General features: G+C 53.2%; 1 protein-coding gene across 5 annotated transcripts in view; it reads right to left on the bottom strand.

The window, feature by feature from the left end:
- IQSEC1 (IQ motif and Sec7 domain ArfGEF 1) overlaps positions 1 to 23426 on the bottom strand; it is a 184121-nt gene that overhangs the window by 125029 nt on the left and 35666 nt on the right. The window contains exon 1 of one of the 5 annotated variants that reach the window (XM_037802827.1): positions 8487 to 9069. The exons of 1 other annotated variant lie outside the window; for it this stretch is intronic. In XM_037802827.1, coding sequence (XP_037658755.1) covers positions 8487 to 8563 — 77 coding nt within the window. In that variant the 5' untranslated portion in view covers positions 8564 to 9069. 3 more of the 5 variants (XM_037802851.1, XM_037802861.1, XM_037802834.1) reach the window with 3 other exon arrangements.

The raw sequence follows: 23426 nt of genomic DNA, 5'->3' as shown, positions 1-23426 counted from the left end.
AGTGGCCTACATGTTCTCTTTCCTGCTCAAAGCGTCAGGAGAAGCCCAAATGTGATCTTGCAGCATGAAAGTGCTGTGTTAACTGAGCCACCTTAGAGGGTTGCTTGGAGGGTCACGATAACTAAGACTTGGTCTTAGCGCCCATGGATGCCCTACCTCTCACCTCGAAGCCCTGCTTTCTCTCTCCCTCTTGCAAAAGCAAAGCTCAGCTATGTTTCTGTTCTAGAAGATCAGGAGTGGCCTTCCCAAACTCTAGGTATTGGACCACCTCACACAATTCTAGCCTTAATTGCCTGCCACCCATTCCTTAAATCAACTGTAAATCTACCCACTTCTTTTTTAAAAAACCCTGCTTCATCCTAAGCATTAATATCTGTGAAATGATAAGAAATACATATAAAATAAAATAAAACACGTTCGGCCACTTACCCATCCGTGCTCTGGCTTTCTAGCCCCGCCCCCAGACATGTCTTCATAGAACATACACCCTCGATGTATCATAAGTGTGTCTCCCCCTATTAGGTAAGCGTTGCAGGGGCTCCTTTCTGGCTTCCTTATAACTGTGTACCCCTGTAGATGCTCATGAAACGTCGGTTGGATGACTGAATTAATGAATGAATGATGTGCATGAAATTCTGCATCAGGTCCTGCAGTGCCTGAAGGTGCCTAGTTCTTCCCCGCCCTTTCACAGATGAGGACCCTGAGGCTTAGAAGGGAAAGGATTTGTCTGTTCTGGAACAAGCTTGTCCCGGCTCTCGGTCATGCTCTTTTCGCCCTTCCCTCAGGAGCGCCCTCTGCTGGGCTGCACTGGGATGGGCTTTCCCCTGGGCTCTGACCAGGCTTCCCAGCTTGTGCCCTGGAGTCTATAAAGGGAGGTTGCTGCTGGAGGCTGGCTGAACTGCAGACTCAAAAGCCTGACCATTGGGGTCTCCCTGGGGCCTGCGGACCCCTGGCTCACTGGGATCACCAGGGAGCTCTATGCACAGGTCAGAGGAAGAGTTTGGCAACTGGAGATTGGAGAGCAGCCGGCGGGGGGGGGCTGTCACTACTGCAGCTGAGCCTCCCCCCTGCCCCTGCCCCCAGCTCTGGGGCCTGGCAGGGCAGACAGCCCCCTCCTTGGGAGAAAAATCCAGGAGAAATCCCTGCCTTGCTGGGAACAGAGCCCAACCCACTGGCAGATGGGAAAACTGAAACCCCAGTGATGGGGAAGTCACGGGATCATGTCCCTGCCCCCACTCCTGCCTCCCCGTCAGAAGGCTCCCTGATACACTAGTGATCTGGAGCCACTGTGGGTTCAAATCCCAGCTCCCCAACTTACACCAGCTGTGTGTGACACTGGATGAGTGTCCTAACATCTCTGGGCCTCGGTTTCTACATAAGGTAAGTGGTGACAGTCACCCACCCCGTGACTGGGGTGGTTGTGAGAATTAGATAGGGAAGCAGAACCCAGTGGGGAATCTCCCCGAGGGGGCAGGGAGCCCCAGATTCCCCCATCTTCCTAAAAGGGAGTTCACAAGGCACGGCGCCAAGGGGTGTCACCAAATCCCTTCCCCGTGTGTCCAGAGTTGCCCATCTACTCGCTGATGACCACCCCCAAAGTCCCTCCCGACTTTGGGGTGGGGGTGGCTCCTGGGAAGGACACCCACTGAGTCATCGCACAGATGGGAAAACTGCATAGGCAGGGGAAGAGACTTGCCGAAGTGGACTTTGGAGGAGAAGAAATTCTCATATCCGACCCCGACAGAGTGGAAATGCAGGCCCCAGAGAGGGAAGGCTCTGCTTCCTCTGCTCTGAGCCTCCCCTGTGCTCAAAGTTTATGCCACTCCATGGGTGGGGCATCAGTGGGGGAGAGGAAGCCGAGGCAGATGGTAAAGTCCTGACTCCCCTTTCTACTAACTGCATGACTTTGGGCAAATTACTGCACCTCCCCGGGCCTCAGTTTACCAAGCTGTAAAATGGGAGTGGTTCAGAGTACCACTATCTCTGGGTGGTTCTCAAGGACTTGGCGCAAAGGATCATAGAGAACGCCCTAGACCCCACCTGAGCCTGGCGGTTGGCTTCACACCCAGGGGAGCTAATGAACTTCCCCTGCTAGGCTGAGGCCAGTTTCAGGCAGCTGTGGGGAAACACCTGGGGTTCCCAGGCCCAGGGTAGGCCTGTGGGAGAAATGGGTCACAGAGAACAGCTTCAAGAAACAATGAAAACCCTGACCGAAGCCCCAGAGACCCTAAACCACTGTGGCCTGTCCCTGATGATCTCCAGCCCCCCTCATGGATTTTTTGGGCACCCCCTCGCCCTGGCCGGGCAGGCAGTACTCACCGGCTAAAGGGGAGGGGTCTTCTGGGAGCCCCAGCGCCGTGTCTGTCTCCAGCGCCCCTGGGGACAAGCCGCCCGCCCTCCCCACGGTAGATTCTGACGTCTGACTTCCTCCTTGCTCGTCCGGCATCCAGGAAACCACGCCCCGGGGAGAGGGTGCCAGGCACCCTGGGGCCCCCACACACCCTCCCGCCCTCCGGCTGGCCGTCGGAGACTGCCCGGTGGGCTCCTTCCAGGACTGGCCAGCCCAAATGGCCTCACTGGGCAGGCCCCAGAGGCTCTGGGTCAATAAATAATACAACTGCCTCCCTGGGCAGCCTCGGGTGGCCGATCGCATTTCGGGGTCACTTGAGTTTCGGCCAGGCTGCTTTTATTTTTTGCAGAGTGCCAGCTGCGGCGGGCAGGACAAAGGTGTTGTGGCAGGTGGAGTCAGAAAGAGAGGGTGCCCAGTGTACTCTAAAAGTGGCTCTGGTCCAACTGGGACACCAGGGGTCGGGGGCAATTGGGACACCATGGCCTCCATGCTCTCAGCTCAACCCCCAACCCAGGTCATGACCCCGGAGTGCCCTCTCACCACGCCCCCTCTGCTTGCCCCATCCCCCACTCATGGAGGTCATGGAGTGATTTGGTCTCCACCCTGGATCCCCCCTGGCATCTACCTGCCAATCTGTCTTCTTCTATGGACTCACTGATCACCATCTCCCATGTAGAGAAAGGCTCTGCCCCCTGCCTTGTCCCCCCAAACCCCACCCCCACTCCAGTCTCATTTCTTCACTGCAGCTTGAGTGATCATTTTCAAATAGAAAGCAGGTCATGCCAAGACTCCCTGCTCAAAACCCTGCCTGGCATCCCCCCCATGCTCAGAGTAAACTCCCAAGGCCCCACGATGACCAAGCCCTGCTGACCTGGGGGTGGGGTAGGAGCCAGAGTCTCCCTCCCTCCCTCTGCCCTGGCCTCTTCCATGTTCTCCAGATCCGCCCGGCTCACTCCTACCTCAGGACCTTTGCACGAGCTCTTCCCATTGCCCAGAATGCGCTCAGCCAGGCCTTCTCCAGCTTACTCCCAGTCAAGCTCAATGCAAGGCCACCCCCTCAGACAGGCCTTTAGTTCCTTTCCTTTCCTTTTTTAAAAAACAGCTTTGTTGAACTATACCTCACCTACCATAAAATTGCCCCATCTTAAAGTGTGCAATTCAATGTTTGTTTTTTTTAAGTATATTCAGAGTTGTGCAACCAACATCACAATCTAAGTTTAGAACACGTTTGTGCCCCTAAAAGAAACCCCGTATTTTTAGCAGCCACTCCCCATTCCTCCCTCCTCCCAGCCCCTGGCAACTGCTCATCTACTCTCTGTCCCTATGCCTTTGCCTGGTTTGGACATTTCATATACATGGAAGCACGCACTACTTGTCCTTCTGTGTCTGGCTTATTTTACTCAACATCATGTCCTCATGATTCATGCATCAGAACTTCATTCCTTTTTAGGGCTGAATAATATTCCACAGTATGGATGCACTGCATTTTATTGACCCGTGCCTCTGTTGACGGACACGTGGGAGTGGCCTTTCTTGACCACACGGGTAAAGTGGCTCTCTCTGGCCCCATCACTCCCTCACATCCCCCAGTGTCTGACCTTCTTCACAGCACTGATCCCTGTCTGAAAACACCTTTTCTGTTTGTTTTCTGTTTATTGTCTCCTTTCCCCCACCGGAACATCAGCTCCGGGAGGGCCCGGGCCGTCCATCTTACCCGAGGCTCTATCCCCAGGGCCTGGCACGGGCTTGGCTCATAGTATGTGCTCAGCAAACATTTGTTGACTGACTGAATGAAGACTTTCCAACCATATGGCTGGATTGCTATGCCCACCCCCATCTCCCTGCCAGGTTCCCCACTATCCCAGATGCACGCCACCCTGATTTACTCACCAAGCTGGGGCCTTACAAAGTACAGCTGTATTGACACGTAACAACTCACTCATCCTTGAGCCCCAGTGCCTTCTGCTATCTGATGGGACAGCACCCCACTTGAAGGACAGACATGAGGCAGGCTGGAGGTGAGAATGCCTAGTAAGAAGGTGGCACACTGCCAGGCACACAGCAGGTCTGCAACTGCACAAGGGTTCAGTGCAGCGGGGTGGGCAGGCAAAGCAGCAGCATGGCAGGGGCCATGGGGAGGAGGAGGAAAGGAATGTGAGTCGAGGCCACTGTGAGGTCCATGCATGAAAGAGGAAAGCAGCCACCCAGAGAACGAATGTGTCCCTTGGCTGTCGCCCAGAGCAAGGGAGGTGACGCTTCTGCCCTGCCCTGCCTGGAATCTCCTGCCCCCATCCTATACTAAGCTCTGGGCTCTATCTAGAGAGAGACAGGGCCAGCCTGGGGTGGGTCCCGAAAAAAGGAGGTGGGGAGGGGGCTGGAGACCCCATCCTGGAGGAGCTGCCGTGACCTGGCCTTGGGGAGTCCTGGTCTGGTCACTGAGGGCTGTCCCAGGATGGAGAGCAGACAGGTTGGGGGGCCCAGAACTGAGAGCCAGGCCCCTTGGGGTGTGTGTGTGTGTGTGTGTGTGTGTCAGAAGGGAGGTGCCAGCTTGGGGTGTGTGTGTGTGTGTGTCAGAAGGGAGGTGCCAGCTCCAAGTTGGAAAGAATTTCCTGCAGTGAGCACTGGGCAGGGATGGACCTGGCTGGACTGGGAGGCAGTAAGCCCCCCTGTCCCAGGAGGCGTGAGCACAAGGCCTCTCTCCAGAAGGCATCAGGTGGCTAATTGTCCGGGAAGGATGCCCTGAACCTCTGACAGCCCAGCTCCCAGCTGCTCCCCAGCCTCCCCCCACCCAGATGCAGCCACGGGGTGGGGGAAGGGCAGGGCCTGAGCGGCCGAGAGCCGGGTCTGCTCAGACAAGTCCCCCCTGACCAGCATCCTGGGCCCCAGGTGCATGTCCGTAGTGGGCCACCCCTGCCTGCCAGGCAGCTCAAAAGCCCCACTGGCTCTCAGGCACCCATAGTCTTCCTTTCCCCAAAAACCTCAGATGCAAAAGGGATTCTCCTGCTTGACCCCAGAGGCTGAGGATTTATCAGGGTGCTGTCCCAGGGAGCCCCAGGGGGAAGGCCTGTGACAGACAGGAGCACAGAGATGTGTGCTGAGGGAAAGGGCCAAAGCGGGGCACGGAGGTGGAAAGGTCACATCCAACCTTTAAGGACCACTATATATCACATGCATTTTACAGATGGGAAAATAGAGGCTTGGGGGGGTAGGTGGGGGTTGCTGAGCCACTTGCCCAAGCCGGCCATCCTAAAAGCAGTCAATACTAACACCGTTTTGAGGCATCTACTTTTCAATCTGCAGAACAACCTGGGCGTCCCTCACACAGCTAGAAGGCGGATGAACCAGGCTGCAAGCTGAGGTCTGCATGACTCCTGGGTTCTGCATCACGCTACCCCTCCCACCCACCTACTCCTGCCCAGGGACTTAGAGGAAAGGAAGGGGGAAGAGGGCCATGTTGATGGGCTCCCACCGGGGACCACGTCAACAGAAGCCCGTTTACAATCTTCCTAAGTACCCCACCTGGCTGGCGTGGCTCTCCCCACTTTACTGGGCTTAGTGAAGGTTAGCAACTTGCCCATGACCTACCGTTGCTGGCTCTGGACCCCAGTGTGCCCAGCTCCCAAGCCCAGAGCCGGAGTGGTCCCCCTCTCTCGGGGCTCAAGTCCCAGAGACCCCGTTCCCAGCTTCTCGGCTGCAGCCACCGAACTCTCCAGGCAGAGGGCCAGGGACTGGCCGTCCGTCTGTCCAGCAGGCAGGCAGCCCGCTCCACACACACCTCGCGTTTTTCCAGATGTGAGTGGGACCGGGCCAGGGGCGACAGGCTCCCTCGGAGGGGAATCTGAAGACGCAAGTGGAAAAGTATGTGCTGTCCGATTGCAACCCTCCAATTTGTCCCAGCGGCCGCCGCCGGCCCCGCCTCGGACCGCGGACCTGCTGACTCAGGCCTTCCCTGGCAGCGAGGGGGCTGGGATCCCGCCTCGGGCCTGCTCTGGCTGTCTGTCTGCCTGTCTCATTCCGGGTGGGAGTCCGGAGAGCAGAGTGCTTCCCCTGGAGCCCACCGAGGCCCACCCTCCCTGCTCACTGCAGAGGTGCCCCTGTACTTATGGGTGCTGAGTGAGGGTTTGGGGCAAGCCCAGCGCCAATTATGTGCCCATACCCACCCAAGCTGCTCCCCCATCTTTGAGGTGGGATGGCCAGTCTGAGCACCGATAGCGGGCATCACCTTACAGCTACGATGCTGCCAACACTTAGCAAGCACTCACCAAGAGCCGGGCAAGCCTTGGCCCCACAGCCCTGTCAGGCAGCTGTGTAATTATCCCCACTGTGTCTGTGAGGAAACCGAGGTGCGGAGAGGCTCCACCAGGCTGCTCAGAGAGGGTGAGGGGCTGGGCATAGCGGAACCTGCCAGTGAGGGGCCTGCTGTGTCTTGTAAACAGCCCCTGAGGTTTCAGAGCACACCAATCCCCGGAAACCTCGGGGCAATGAGACACAGGAAAATCCAACTGTGGTTAGAGGGAAAAGCACAAGGGGCACTTGCCCAAGCCCAGGGACTCACCCACTGCCTGGCCCAGCCTCCGAGTCAGCTACCCAAGGAGGTCAATCGCAGGATCTAAGGCTGGGGGGCAGGGGAAGGAGGCGGCCGCTGACTCATTTGCGGGGTGAGCTCTGCCTCTTTCCATTCTCATGGCCTCAACCCTAGAGAATGCCTCAGCCCTCCTTCCCTCAAACCTGTCTGGGCCCAATAACTGTCCTTATCATGATTCCACCCTCATCCGTCCATCGTTAGCCTAAGTCCCAGGTCCCAGACACTCTTGCCGAGCAGCAGACAACTGTGGCCACCGTAATTATGCTTTCTTATCATGAACATTGAGAATGAGACGGGTGGCTGGTTTCTCCTTTCCCTCTGGCTGCCAGGAAGCTCAGCAATTTTCATCTCAATGGAAGGACCTTGTGTCTCTGTCCTGTTCTATTTTTCTCCCTAGGTCATGACCTCCTATTCTAAGTTGTGCTTTCCCTGGTCCAGATGTTTCATTGGTTATTTTATTGTAGGCATTTCCTGTAAGCAGTCACAAATATTTGGGGAAGGAAAGAAGGAAGGAAGTAAGGAAAGAAAGGCTATATACCAGCTAGTGAGGGTAGGAAGAAAGAGGGAAAGAGGAAGAATTTTCCGATTCTTTGTTCTTTAAAAAATATCCCCTTAAAGTTAAAAAAAAAAAAGTCCTTATATTGCATCTAAATATGCTAGCTCTAAGACCCTCCCACATACAGACAGACTCCATCCAATCTCCTTTTCTAGACATATCTGAGGAGACTGAGCTCAGCCTTGCCTAAGATCACAGGGACAGACCTAGTTTTCTTCTGCAGCTGCAGAGGCTACAGCCTACCCCAGGTGGGTGCCCCCTTCCCAGGGAGCTGAGGTGCTCTGTTTGACCCCCCTCTTCTCCCCCCTCTGCACAGGGGGGCTCCACACCAGGGCACACCTCCCCACCTGTCTTGACCTAGGAGCCGGAGGCAATGATTATCTAACAGGGTGATATGTGCCAGGCCTTGTTCTTTGCATATTTATTCCCCGAGCTAATCCTCTGAGGATCTGCAGGTGGGAAACAAGCCGCAGAGGTGAAGCCACTTCACACTGCATGTGTGGCAATTATTATAATGCCACAGCTGAGGTTTAACACCGGGAAGCCTGCATCTGGGGCTGGACTGAGCTCTTTGCTCATGAAATCATCGCTACATCAGCGCCCCGAAGGAGTGGGTGTGAGCCCCGCTTTGCTGGTGAGGTAATAGGCTCAGAGAGGTTAGGCGGTGGGGCCAAGGTCACAAAGCGGTGGCCCAGCACCAGCGTTGTTATGTAACAAATGCTGGCTCCCGGGCATGCCAGCAAGCCTGCCAGCCACACTGTAACTGCCACCCCGAAGCTCCCCTGCGGGCGCCCAGGGGCCCAGCCAAATGTCCCCACACTCCCTTGCCCATTTGTTCCGCTCTCTTCCCCCTCACTGAAGTTTCTCCCTCCATACCTGCTCTCCCTGGACTGCCCTGATCCTCACCCAGCAGATGCCACCCAGCCGACCTGGTGGCCGAGTGCTCCCTGCTTGCCCAGCAAGTAGCCGGGCAGAGCCCCCCTTGGCCCCAGTACCTGAGGGTCCTCACGGAGATGCAGTACTTCCACATAAGGCTCCACAGGGCACTGCCATCTCCCTTCATGCTGGACATGGGCAGGGACAGCAAGGGTCTGCCTGGGTCACTGCCCTCAGACCCCGCTCTCCTGCAGGTCAGGGGAGGGCTGGCTCTCGTCTCAGGCTCTCAAGTCACTGCCTTCTTCATGGTTGAAAGAAGAAAGAAAAGGGCCCCAAAGGCCCCAAAGCCGGCAGAGGTGGGAGGTGCCGGCTCCCACAGGCCACCGGCGTGGCTGTCCCCAGTCCACCTCCGCTCGCTGTCCCCGTCCGGCAGCTCCCGGCCCCTCCTGGCTGAGTGGCCCGCACACCCCAGCTCCCCGGGCTTCTGCCCAACCTTGCGCTGTGCCTGCCTCCTGCCAGGAGCCGGTGATGGCTGGGGGGGGGCCGGGGAGCAGTGAGTCACCCAGGGCGGGACAGCGAGGGACGGCGAGGGGCGCTCATCCAGCCTGGTGAGAGAGCGTGTGTGGCGGTGCCCACCGGAGCCCGGGAGCCTGTCTTGTGTCCAGGGGCTGGACGGGGACGGGAACGGGAGAGGCCGGCCTGCGAGGGAGGAAGGGAGGGGGAGAGAGAGAGAGAGGGGGCCGGGGTGGGGAGGCGAGGGCGGGTCCACATCCTCCCCCAGCTCCCCAGAGGCCCAAGCCCAATACCCGCCCCGCAGCCCGGCCCACCCGACGACAGAGCAAGGGGCTGCTCTGCACGCCCCGCAGAAAGACTTGGGGCTGACCAAAGATGAAATAAAACAAGACATCAGGGCTGCTTCCTGAGAGAGTGGCCGGCACAAGGGATGGGCAAGACAAAGTGTCCAGCCCGGCCGGGTGACTTGTCTGTGCTGTGATCACACCTGGGGTGGTCGGCCCCTCTCCAGCCTCTTGTTTTTCCGCTCCAGTCACTGGGGGGCTCGCGGAGCCTGGAGCACTGTTTTCAGCTCTCGACGGGTCCAGAACTGACACCCGTGCTCCCCAGAGAAGATTTTATGATTAGCTCTGTTATGCACGGTGTAATATACATACACTGAAGCACAACCGGGAAATTCACATACCCCAGACCACAGACCTTGGGAGGGGTTGGAAGTGGATGGGAGCCTGGCAGTCTGGGGTGAAAAACCCACCCTGGAGTGTATAATACATGCCAGCTTCTCCATGTAGAGATGGGTGTGTATGTGTGTGTGTGTAACGGTGGGAGGTACTGAAGGGCTGGGGCCCCTCGGAGCAGCTCAGGGGGGTGGGCTCTGAGCCCAAGCTGAGTCTGGGGCCTTTCCAGCCCCAGCTGGAGCCCCCACCCTCACCCCCACCCTCACCAGCTGCTCTCAGGCCCAGCCCAGGGCAGGCAGCTGGGGCTTCCCAAGCAGAGCCCCCTGGGACAATGACTCACAGCTCAAGGTCAGCGTTCAAAACAGGACCTGGTTCTCCCCACCCACAACTCCCAGGAAGTGCCCCCCAGCCCTAATCCCCAGAAGGGCAGATGGGCCCAGACCCTTTCATGCTGCAGGGTCCTGGGCAACATGTATGGGCTGCACTCTCCAGTGGGCACCAGGATCCCTGTTTCATCCAGGTGGAAACTGAGGCTCAAAGAGGAGCATCACCTGCTCAGAGACACAGTTAAGGATGGTGGGGCAGGGCCTGAGCCCAAGTCTCCGGGGCATAGTGCTGGCCCATGCAAAATGGGAATTCCGTCTCAGATTCCAGCCTGATTCCCACAGCAGGGATAAGCAGCTGCATACTCTTCTGAGTCAGGAAAAAACTTTGTATCTGAAAGCAAGATGGGCTTCTACAATGGCCAAGGCCCCCCTGGGGACCTCAGAAGCCCCAATTCTCCCTCCTTGACAACAAACAAGGCTTCCCAAGTCACCATGGCAGACCTCTATCTGCCACAGGAGCCCCTCCAAGGCACCCTGGGGAAGTGGTTGCCCCGCCTCAGCTTGAACACCTCCAGTGACGGGAAGCTCACTATCTCTCAAGGCCACCCATTCCATCCTGGTGACCCAACAAATCTCCCTCGGGCAGAGATTCCCTGTCATTTTTCATACCAGCCTCATTTCCTCGTACCAGGCAGAGTAAGACTTCCCCTCAAGGGTTTATCTGGTCTGAACTCACACTAGAGGAAGTTTCCTCAACATCTTTTATGTGGGTGGAGGCAACCTCTGTTTAACACATCTCCACCCATCCACCACTATATTCACATATTCACCTACCCACTGCCTCTCCATCTAACATAATGATCTGTGGACTCATTCAGACTCATTCATTCATTCACATATCCATACATATGTCCCTCCCTCCCTCCCTCCCTTCTTTCCATCAATCCAACCACCCATCATCTTACTCCTCTCTGGCACTCATTGGTCCCCTGCTCACACAGGGCCCATGGATGAGCTAGAATAAGTGCCTCTCTTCCAGCCCACGACCTCTCAGCTGGGCCCCCAAGTTTCCATCCATAGCTGGTCATATCTCTGACAAATTTGAGGGCTCTCTCTCTGCCCCATGCCCTCGTATCTCCCGATGTGCCCGCCTGGTTCTGAGTTCCCACATCACTGGGCCTTACAGCCCCTAGGATCAGCACCAGGGATACACCTCACCCAGGATGGGGGGTGGGGGAAGGATCTGTCACACGCTCCCTGCAAGCCAACTCTGGGCCAGACACCTCAGGAAACTGAGGCTCTGAGTGCTTTCAGGTTTCCCAACCTGACACTGTCTTTCCTACCCCACAGCGGCTGCCCTTGGGAACAGCGGCAGAATCTCCACTCATCTCTGATTTCCTTGTTCCTACGCGAATCATCGCAGCCCTTTGAGCCTCAGTTTGCTCCTCTGCAAAATGGGAATGAGAATCCATAACCTCTGGTCATGGCATTGTGCCCCTGGGTGTGTGAGGCTTAACCTCTCAAGGTCACCTTATGTATGGAGGACAAGATGAGCGAATCCACAGAAAGAGCAGAGAAGAGCATCCTAGAACCATGAGCCATCACTGAAAAAGCCCGTGGCATTGCTGGGCATGTGTTAAGGACTTGGTGACTGGATTTTCTTCCTCCTTCCTTTGGAGGACACAGGGAGCCACAGCAGGCGGTGGTGGGAGGAGAGGGATGTGATAGCCATGCTGCATGGAAACATTCACACCCTCAGCTGTTCTTCCCAGCCATACAGCCAGATGAGGCTGGGCTCTGCGGAGAGCTGGCTGCCCTCCACCCTCAGCCCGGTGACTCACACGGCCCCGCTGGGGATGAGGTCACTGCTGCCCAGGCAAAGAAAAAGATACGTTTGTTCCCTGGGAGATGCCGATGCCGCCATGGTGAACTTGGCTGGTGAGGTCAGGACAGAGCTTAGGGCTTGGGCACATTTGGGGGAGGCAGTAGCTACAGTAGGGAAGGCAGTGGGTGAAGACTCCACTTGGGGGGCAAGGACTGGGTGGGAGGTGGGAGGGATCCCCTCCTCCTTTGGAGATTAGTGAGGGTCTATCCACCTCTGGCCAGCATCCAGGCCTAGCTGTATACGCTTCTCCTCTACCCTCCTGATGAGGTGTGTCCCCACCTCTGTGTCGGCCATGTCTGATTCATTTATGGGCTGGGCACACTGCCTTCAGCTCCCTCCGCTGGGTGGGTGGACATAACAGTGACAGATGAGGCTAGCCGGTGCCCTGCGACATCTAACCCCGAGCCTAGCTCTCCTCCCCTTTGCCGGGTCCCCGTGCAGCTCTCCAGTGGTCTCCCTGCCCCTTTGCCCATCTTTCAATAGCTGCCTTCTGGATTGTTTGAACAGCCAAGGCCCCGGCTCCCATGCCCTTGGACAGCTGTGGCCAAGCTCTTCCCCTGAGCCACATCCTTCTGCAGCCACTGTACCGGAGGAGCCACACTTTCCACCCAGTGCTCTCTGTTTTCAGATTCAGGTAACTGCCCCCCACTCCTCTCAGGCCGAGTGCTGGGACAGTCCCCACTGCTGCCAGCCCAGCTGCACCTGCCTCTTGGTTCCCTAAGACCCTGCACTGTCGTCTCCTGTGCAGCACTGCCCAGGAACCAGACACGCTACCCTTCAAGGCTCAGCTCAGAGGCCCCTTCCTCCAGCACGCCAATCATTCATTCATTCATTCATTCATGCCACCTTCACTGATGGCCTACCCTGCACCAGGTCCCACTTGAGGAACTGGGAGAACGAGACCGTGGTGCCCAGTAGGGCTGACATCCCAGTGGGAGAAAATAAATAAACTGCTACCAAGTAAGCAAATAAAGATGATTTCTGAGAGTTGAAGGATGAGTTAACCCGATAATTTCCGGTGGTGATAAGCTTCCCTGGGCTTCCGCTCCTCCCCAGGAATTTACCTGTTCTTTCCCCACATTCTCTCCATCTCCTTGCCCCTGTATCTGTTTTACAATCCAGGTAGAGGCCCATGGTGACCGCCCAGGCCTGACACTAACTGGTGGCACTCACGTTGACCGGCTGACCTGACTTCTCTTATCCACGTGGCGTGCGTTTGTATCTTTCTCTAGCACTGCCTGAGAGCCTGTGTAAAGTGGGGGCTAGGGATGGTTTGGGGACATGAGCCAGGTGGCTGAGTACTTTGCCCACGTCCTCTGAAACAACCTTTACAATAACCCTGGGATGTAGTAATTATTATCCCCGTTTTACAAACAAGCAAAGTGAGGTTCAGAGAACTGTTGATATTCACACCCAGCTTTGCCTATCTGACTCCAGAGCTGAAAACACAATGAGCCACCTGTCGCTTATCCTCACAGACCTCCAGTGGCGCCGAGGACAGTGCCAGAGTTCGACACCCACAATGTATCAGCTGAAACTTCTAGACTCTCAGCCATTCTGCTTCTCAAGCAGCATTTGCCTTGTGAGGAGGGGGCGCTGGGATGTCCCTGCTCTCCAGATGGGAAGATGGAGGCCCAGGGTGGAGAAGATAGTCGGGTCATGTGGGACCATGGGTAAAGTTCCCAGCTTCCCCTGGCACCCGGCCGACTTGAGCTCTGTCACCCCATCTCAGGTCCAGAAGGGCACGATTGGCCCAGTGGGCTGGCAGAGACTGGCCACTGACTTTGGGGTGGGGGTTGGAGAAGAAGTCAGAGAAGAGCTTCACTGAGTCCATCTCAGGGAGCACAAGGTCCAAGCTGCCTGATTTGGTATATAGAATCTCACTTTGCCTACTCTGCAAAGTGGGTGTAAGGGGGCCAGGGCAGAAGCAGGGATAGGGGAGCAGCTGTGGCTTGGATGGAGGTGGAGGCAGGTGGCTGGATTCTGGAAATAGCTTGAAAGCACAATCCTGGTAGGATTTGCTGATGGGTAGGATGATGGGTTGAGAGAAAGACCGTAGCTGAGGATGCCACCAAGGTTTCTGACTGGAGGAAGGTTGGAGGGCCCATTGATGACGACGGGGGGGACTTGGGGAGGAATATGTTTGGGGTGAAGATCAGAAGGGAAGTGGACTGAGCATAAGACAGAGCGGTGGCCATTAGGCCCTGTTCAGAGGGAATGGCTGTTGCTCATTCTTGCTGACTTTGCCCGGAAGGAATGAGGGTTCTGATTTTTCAGAAGTCAGAAATCCAGGTTTTTACTTAAAAGCTCTTGATTTTCAGAATTCTGCAATAAATTCAAATGTGAAATGCCATGTAAACTAATCCTATGCTGGCCAAATAAAGCACAACTGTGTGTGTATGTGTGGGAGGAGTGTCTACCCATAGGTGCTCCCTTTGCTCCATGTCACCCTTCTAGACTCGCTTGGGTGCCACTTCCTTCAGGAAGCCGCCCTGATTGCTCCAGCTCCAGAGATGCTTCTGGCCCCTCATAGCCCCTGTAGCACTGAAAACACCAGACTGGGAGCTACTTGAGTGGGGGGCTACAGAGTTTGTGCCTCAGTTTCTCAAGCCCCCAGCAAAGGATTGGGCCCAGAAAAGGAGTTAATGAATGTATATCTGCTGAACGAATGAACAATGCTCTCAGTTGGTCCCTCTGCCTTCATTTTTTGCAAATGAAGAAACGGAGGCCCAGAGAAGGGACGTGGCCTTCCCAGGGCTGGAGCTGGGGCTAGGGCCTCTTGGTTGTCCGGCCTCTGTTTGTTAGCTGTCCCAGGGGCCAGGAGCAGGAAGCAAGAAGACAATTGTACAATCTTATCAAGTTTTGTCACTGGAGGGAAAAACAGGATCCTTGGCAGCTCCTGAGTGTCTTAGGTGGATACAGTTCCAGGGATCTCTCTCCAGGAACTTGCTAAGGTCAGGGCAGAGTCAGATCCTATAACTGGGCACCTCTGCCAGAGACCTGGCTGGGCTTTGAACCCAGGCAATTCTGCCCCCAAACACGTACCACAATCACCTTGCAACATAGCTTTTCTACTCCGGCATAGAAGTCCTTCCCAATGTCTAACCTAAATCCGTTTTGCTGCAGGTAGTGCCCATTCCCTAGCTCCTTCTTAAGCCAAGGAGAAAAGCTGCTCTCTTTGACTCTCACTACACTGAGAGGCCTAAATTCTTTAGTCCCTGGGTCCCAGCTCCCTAGGTCTTGGTATACAGGCCAGCCAAGTGAGCCCAAACAGGAACCCTCCCTTGAATGTGTGTGTGTGTGTGTGTGTGTGTGTGTGTGTGTGTCATGTGCTCACACATACAAACTCCCTCCAAGAGGACTGGTAAGGCCTGCACTGCCCTGGGCCAGGTTCTGTCGTTTTCCCCTGAGCAGATCCGGCCCTCCTCTCCAGTCTCCCTGCTCCTCTCTTTTACATCCACTGCCCCCGGGTCTGTTTGTCTCCTAGGACCCAGATCTGCCCGGGCCAGTCCCCTGCCTGAACCCCCTTCTCCATTCACTGACAGTTCCCACTGCACCCCATTCCCCCCTCCCTTTCTGATGCATATTCTCTCCGTGGACCATTCTATTATTGATTGAATATTTTCTTTTAAAACCAACCAGCTTAAAAAGAGTGGATCTGCTGTTTCGAGCTCTAACTCTTGGTTAACGGGAATTATGGGGTGGGGTGGGGGGACAGAGGAACAGGTTAAACACCACAGGGAGGTAATCAGCCAAATCCTGAATATGGGACAGGCTAAGGTAAACGGCTCAGTTTCTTCAACAAATAAAATTGCAAGAAAAAAAAAAGGGACGGGGAAATCTCTAGATGAAAGAAACTCAAGAATCACATCCAACATGTGGTCTTGTTGGGCTCCTGATTTGAACAAACTGACTGCAAAAAGACATCTTTGGGGACCATCTGGGAAAGCTGGACAAGAAAAATAGCCTGAGGGTGGGTGGAAGAAAGATGAAATGCAATGGGGCAAAATGATGCTTTTTGGGGGATTGAAAGTTCACTTTCACTGGCCCATCCCTCAGCTACCATGTATGTTTCAAATTCCAACAAGAAAAAGTAAGACAAGAATGCACAAAATGATACCTTAACCTGGTCCCCTCTCCACACCCCGAATACATTTATTTTAAGAGGAAACTTTATATCACTCCCTCAAATGGAAAACTAGTATCACTTGCTGTAAGTAGAAGGTTACCATGAAAACAAGGCAATGTTATTCAATTTCACGCAGATACTGTTTCCTGCCAAAGGTGTTGGGCTTGTAAACCTGCCCTGTCTTTGTTAAAAAGAGGGCCTGTTAGAGCACCGGTCTCACTGTCTCTGTAGGTAGGGCCACCTTTCTGGGAACACTGGCCGGCAGAGTAAGGTCCACGCAACATGTTTTCTCACCTTTTGCGTTTCCTCTGTCCTATATTCTGGCTGGTAGATTTGTGGGCTTCTGCTGGGCCTCACTCTGGAGCAGACGCAGGCTTCAGCAGGGGAGATTTGAGCCTCTGCAGAAGCTTGGGGACTTTCCACATCATAAAACCCAAAAGCTTTAGAGCTGGGGATATGGGAGGAAAGCGGAAGTCTTTGAGGTTATCCATGTCTCCAGGGTACAGATGAAAAGACTGAGGTCCCGAGTGGAGCAGGGGGACTGCCCAAGCTCAAAGGACAGGACTCCAGTTGTCTGACCTCCAGCCCTATGTTCATCTAACCTTTCATTTAATCGACAGATATTAATTGAGCACCTACTGTGTGCCAGTGCTGGTCTAGGGTCCGGGATCTGAGGCAAACCAGACAGACAATGTCTTATGGAATGGATGTTTGGGGGGTAGGGGTGGGGGGTGGAGGAGACAAATGCTAAACAAATGAATGCAATAATTTCCATTGATGGTGACATCTATGAAGAAAACAGAACTGGGTGTCGTGAAATATGACAATCAGGGTGAAGGCGGGGCTGTGCTATGGAAGGTGGTAAGGAAAGACCTCCCAGAGGAGATGATGTTTAAGCCAAGTCCTGAAGGTTTAAAAATGTTCAAGCTGAGTCCTGAAGGGTTAAAAAGTGGGTACAGGAGAGACCCAGAAGCAGAGGGCTCCAGCTGCAGCAAGAGCAGAGAGCCCCTGCCACCACCCCTCAGCAACTCCCGGCTCCTTTATAAACTTGGTATTTTGGCATAATTTCATCCTGACTGAACAGCTGCAAAAAGAACCCAAAGAACTCCATACACCTCTCACCCAGATTCCCCATCTGTTAACATTTTATCCCATTTGCTTTATCATATGCATGCTCTTTCTCTATTCAAACACACATGCATTTGTATTTTCCTAGAATCGTCTGACAGCAAGTTGCCCATCTCAAGCCCCTAACACTTCAGTATGTCTTTCCTAAAAAGTGAGCATATCCTCTTACATAACCATGGGACAGTTTTCAAAATCACAACACTGAGATCGTATGAAGGCTACTCTCTAATGTGCAGCTCCTATTCAGCATTTGCCAACTGACCTGATGATGCTCTCACTGGCAAAAGCTCCCCTGACCCCAAATCTTTCCATATAAAGATTGAGAAGGAAATGCTAATGCTTTCTCAGGATGGCCTTCAAGGACAAAACCCAGTCTGGCCCTATGGAAGTGTCCATCGGGAGTGGCGTGGGGGATGGATCCTGGACTTCTGTGACTTCTCCCTGCTGAGCCTGTAGGATGTGGATGGCCAGACATGCTGACAGCGCCGCGTAGGGCCCTATTGGTACCTGGTACAAATGGAAAACTGTGCATCCCTACCCAAGTATCCTCTCCTACTTTAAACCCAGTGGGAAAAGTTAATAAACACTTTATGATTAAAACTAAAAGAGAACATGATTATCTCTAAAGCCCCATGCTCCCCAATCTGTTCCCAATCCCTGTCCATTATCTTAAATGCTTCCGTGGCCCAGAGACTGTGGGACAACTGGAAGCTTCTGAGCCTGTTTGTTGCACAGGAACACAGGGTTATAAAAAAACAACAGCTTGCCTTTATTTAAAATCTTGATATTCTGTTTACCGATTCCTGAGTTTTTTTGGTGCCCCCTTCCATTTTGCCTCACATACCTCACCCTAATCCCAGCTGTGCTGGTTTGGATATATTATGTCCCCCAGAAAAGCCAAGTTCTTTAATGCAATCTTGTGGGGGCAGACTTATTAATCTTTTGATTAGGGTGGAACCTTTTGATTGAGTGTTTCTGTGGAGATGTGACCCACTCAACTGTTGGCGCGAACTTTGATTAAATTATTTCCATGGGGACGTGCTCCCCCCCCCATTTGGGGTAGGTCTTGATTAGTTCACTGTAGTACTTAAGAGAGCTCAAGAGCTGAAACAGACACTTACACTTGTTGACGCTTGGAGATGTGGACAGAAAGACGTTTGGAGATGCTATGCTAAGAGATGAAGCCCACAGTTTGCCCTGGAGAAGCTAAGAAAGGACCCGCAGATGCTTAGAGAGAAACGCCCTGGGAGAACAAGCAAGGATGCACAGGCGCTGACAAAGAGAAGTTAAGAGAGACAGAAACCCAGAGACATTTTGGAGAAAGCCATTTTGAAACCAGAACCCAGGAGCAAAGGACCAGCAGACGCCAGCCACGTGCCTTCCCAGCTGACAGAGGTGTTCCAGACACCATTGGCCTTTCTTCAGTGAAGGTATCCTCTTGTTGGTGCCTTAGTTTGGAAACTTTTATGTCCTTAGAACTGTAAATGTGTAACCTAATAAATCCCCTTTATAAAAGCTAATCCATTTCTGGTATTTTGCATAACGGCAGCTTTAGCAAACCAGAACACCACCCTGGGCCAGTGACACCCAGTACCAGACCGCTGGGCTCTGCTGAGTGTGTCACATGCTGACACACCTCTTGCTTGACAGAGTCTCACAATAAGCCTGCAAATGGGTCCTTGTGCCCATTTTACAGATGAGGATAGAGATGACCCAGCAGGAAAGGGGACACCCCTCATAAGCCTTCAGGCCCAGCTCTTTCCTCCTCTGAGTTGGCCCCAGGCATCTGCAGCCCCTTGGGTTGGCACGACCTTCCCCAGGCAGGTTGACCTGTCCAACCACTGACCGACAAGAAACAGCCAAGGTGCAAAGAGTCACTCCGGATAGATTAATCTCACATGCTAAGTCAAGCAATTACCGAAGGCAAACAGCGTTTGTCGAAAGGACCCTAAAATTCTCTTTTAAAAAAACAAAATTATTATAGTAACACACAAACAACATAAAATTTCCCACTTTAACCACTTGCTGAGGAATCTCTCCATCCTTAAGACCCATCCCCAGCTCTATAATGCTGAAAATCCTTTCCAACTTTCCCAGTTGAAATGATTGTTTTTCCTCTTAAATAAAAAAAAAAAGCAAGCACAGCCCACCATTTATCCAGTACAAACTGCGTACCAGGCACCGTCCCAAGTGTCAGCTCATTTCATGTGTCCTAGAGACCCCAGGGGGTGGGTGCTCCTACCCCCTCTTATTTCAGCTACGGAAGCCATGGATCAGAGCAGAGAAGTGATTTGCCATGGTTGATATGGCAGACTGTATTTCCAAAGATGGTCCTGTGCTCTGCCAGAAACTTGCTACTCCCCATCAAGAGGTGGTACCTAAGTCCCCTCTCCTTGAGCTTAGGCAGACCTTGTGACTGCCGCCGTGAAGAGACTGCAGTGGAAGTGATGCTGGTGACTTCTGAGGCTTGGCTGTCAAAGGTGACACCACTTCCACTTGGCTTGCTCTCTTGTGTTGAATTGCTTGTCTTTGGAACACAGCTGCCATGCTATGAGGAAGCTTGAGCCACACAAAGAGGCCCACGGTAGGGGTTTCAGCCAGCAGCTCCAGCTGAGGGCTCAGTTGACAGCCAGCCTCAAATGTGAGATGTGTGAGTGAGGGGGTGAGTGAGTGAGCCTTCCAAAGAATCCAGTCCCCACTCTCAAGGAAGGCCTCGATGATGCCACCTAGAGCAGAGATGAGCTATCATTGCCAAGCCCTGCCCAAACTGCAGATCTGTGAGGAAAAGAGATTCACTAAGATCTGGGGTCATTTGTTACGCAGCCATAGCAGCTGGCTGTTACGCAGCCATGGCAACTGGCTGCTATGCAGTCATAGCAACTGGAACCATCAAATGGAGCCAGGAAGTATTAATTAGTGTGGGTAACAAGCAAAGCAGTGGAGCTTAGCAGAGTCTATTGCTTCAGTTGGATCAACCACATTCTATTTCTGTGAACTCTGGCAAGTCACCTAACCTCTCTGGGCCTCAGTTTCCTTATCTGAAATATGGGGGGTGGTGGTAATATTATCTATTTCTCAAGGGTGTTTGTGAGGAGTAACCGAGACACCATGTATAAAGAATTTAGCAGATAGAAGCGCCCAATGAAAGTGAGTTTTTAATCATAACAATTACGAATAATGGAAATGTCCATGTTGGATTTCCGGTCAGCCTGACATCAGAGCCTGCACTTTGTTCTGATGTCACAACGGCTCCTGGGTCCTCAATGCTGGGACATTCTCTAGCAGACTGAGTTTCCCCAGCCAGATCAGGCCCCGGGAATCTGCGTGAGTCAGGGATGCCCTAGGAGCCTTTGAGCAGATCCGGACACTCCTGCCTGATCAGCTTCTGGGCTGCGTGCTCGTAACTGCCAGTCCACCGAGTCCATTTACCTGACTGGCTGCTTTTGAGCTCTTTCCAAAGTGAGTTCCTCTATGCTGTGTTTTAGATACATCTGGCCTCTATTTATTTCCATTTGAAGTGGTGCGTGAAACCTGTCCATTGGGAAATAAACTGACAACCAGTATAATCAGAGCTCATCCTACATCTGTAATGCACATCCTACAATGTCAATGGGTAGGGTAAGAGAACATGCGGACTTACAATCACCCCAAAAAGCCACTCGGGTGGACAGGGGGAGGTTTACTATGAAGGACCTGGAATTATACAGAGTGAGGGAACAGCATACACGTGTCTCACTCTCCACTCTGGCTGTCTGAAGCTGGGTCCAGCTATGAGTCTGTCTCTCTCTCCTTTTAGTATTAAAAGCCAGATGATATTTTTAATGCTGAGTGTAGGCAAGTACGTGGACATGTGGGAACTTTCATCCACTGCTGCTGAAAAAGGCACATAGCAACAAGCCACGTTGGAAAGCAATTTTGCAAAACTCAAGTCAAGCCCAAGATACTCTTGTATCACGCTGATAAAAACCCTCCAGAAACTGCCTCCCATACACTTAGGAATGCTCACTGAAGCCCTGTTTGTAAAAGCAAAAAATTTGAAACCACCTAGTCACACTGAACAGGGAACAAATTTTTACACAGGGGCATATTTGTACAATGGGATACTATACACATCAATGAAAATGAACGCCTGAGAACGACAGATACATGGCAACATTGACAAATTGTACCAATAGGATGAGGAGTGAAAAAAGCAACTTGCAGAGTATGATACCAAGTAGCTAAAGCTTAAAAATACAGAAAGCAACCTTTAGGGTTAGCAAAATTAGAAAAAATGTGCATGGGGAATATAAGCACCAAATTGTGGGTATTGTGTACCTTTAGCCCAGGGGGAGCAGGGATGGGGCGGGATTTGAGGGATGCCCACAGGGGCTGCCCGCCGCAGCAGTAGCAGTTGATTTCTGAAGCTGGGCAATGGGCCCTGCTACTCTCTACATTTTCTATGCACCTAAGCTATTTCCTTAATGAAACAGGGACTCAAGAGAGGGGGTTCTCAGCCCACCCATAGTGGTCTCAGGGTCAAAGCTAAGGGGCTGAGGAGTGGCCATCCCCTTAGGCTGGATGCAGAGGACAATGCACTGTGAACATTGCTTTCCATTTTCTAGCTGAAACAAGCAGCTCAGCTCCTCCCCCGGCCCCAGCCTCTGGCAGAGCGCCAAGATAATTTTACATTAATTTAAGATCACTAATGAAGAATAATTAACAGCTTCAAGGGAGCCTGGCACACCCTGTGTTTGGAAGTGGTTAATTATGCATTGTCTGCAAAACACCCTTTTCATACTCTTTAAGTTTTGGGTCGCTGTTTTAAACAACGGAATATGGGAACGGAGGAGAAAAAGCCATGTGGTTCCCTTCACCGAGCCTTCTGGAAGGAGGATCTGTTTGGGCAATGATGGCCAATATTTCCTAAGTGCCTACTAAGGGTGACGCATTAAAGCGCTTTCCAGGAGTTCACCCTACAAATCCCGAGGAGAACCTGTGAGGTGGTCTTAGCCCCCACCCCTCATCTCCATTTAACAGAGGAGCAAATTGAGTCTTGGAGGGCACTGTGCCAGGGTGAGGTCTGACGATGAAGCCAGAGTTCTCCCATCTGGCTGATACATCACTATTATTTATGGCCCGTCACCAAACGAGGACTCGCCCCAGCTGCTGGGGTGTGTGGTTGGAGCTCCTTAGGCTGGCAGTGTGTGGACTCCATAGCCAGATGTCCACTAACCAGCCATGTGCCTTGAGGCAAGTTACTTCTCCCCTCTGTGCCTCGGTTTCTTTACCTAGAAAATGGCATGATCGTGCCACCTGCTTTTCAGGGCTGGGGCACAGAGTCAGTGTGTGGAAAGCGCTCAGCATAGGGCCTCAGCAGCATTCTCATCACCCATTCCGCCTTCCTTTCAAGCCTCATCCACTGATACGGACCCACTGCTTTGGCCTCCCCTCTGACCATTTCTGCACCGTGTCAGGCTCAGTCCTGCCTCCACGCATTTGTTTGTACCGTGCTGTCCACCTACAGCACCCTTCCCTGTCTGGAAATAATCCTACTCCTACATCAAGGCCCGGCTTGGATGTCACCTCCTGCAGGAAGCCTTCCGTGATTTCTCCAATATGGCCTCCCTCATGCTGCCGGTATCTTTGTGCCACCTCTATTTATTGCCTATCCTTCACTTTCATGACTTGTTGATGAGTCTTTCCCCCCTTCTAGAACTCTTTGAGGACTATGTCCCATTTGTATTTTGGGTCACACTAGAGGCTTGAGAAAAGAGCACACACTGTGAATAATAAACTCCCACAGTGGGCCTGGAGCAAAGGAGATTGTGGGACACTCTGACTGGGTCCACATGGAGGCTGAATCAGGGTCTTGCACACTTGAACCATTCCCCAGGGTGTGACTCTGGCTTGCCACTCCCTCCTTACTTACGATCCTCCAAGGACTCCCCATTAATGGCAGGACAAAGCCCAGCTCCTGGACTTCCAGCACCTTCTTCTGCCTCCCCCTCCCAGCAACATGGGCCTCCCACCACCACCTAAAGACACTCTGCCTTGTCAAAGCCTCTGGGTTTTTTCCAGAAGCTTTTTCCTTCTGCCTAGATCACCCTTCCCTTCTTCTCTGCTCAGCAACCTCCTCCAGATACCTGAACGCCTGGTCCAGCTGTCACCTCCTCCAGGAAGCCTCAAATGAGACGTGACTTCTCCTTCCTCCCCACCCACCTCTGTCGCCGTTCATTCTCACCACGACTTTTAGCTGGTATATCTGAACCCTTGTTGGTAGGGCCACATCTCATGCATCTCTGAGATCCTGGCAGGCTGTTTGGCCTGAAGCCAGGAAGCACTCAAAAGAGATTCTGACTTGGAATGAGAGAGACCCAGGTTCAAATTCTGCAGCCACTCACTCAGCTGTATTCCCCTTT

Source organism: Choloepus didactylus, chromosome 1, assembly GCF_015220235.1.
Source record: "Choloepus didactylus isolate mChoDid1 chromosome 1, mChoDid1.pri, whole genome shotgun sequence".
In the NCBI taxonomy this organism is placed as follows: Eukaryota; Metazoa; Chordata; class Mammalia; order Pilosa; family Megalonychidae; genus Choloepus; species Choloepus didactylus.
Note: the sequence above shows the minus strand (reverse complement) of the source record. Positions and strands in the feature narration are given on the sequence as shown.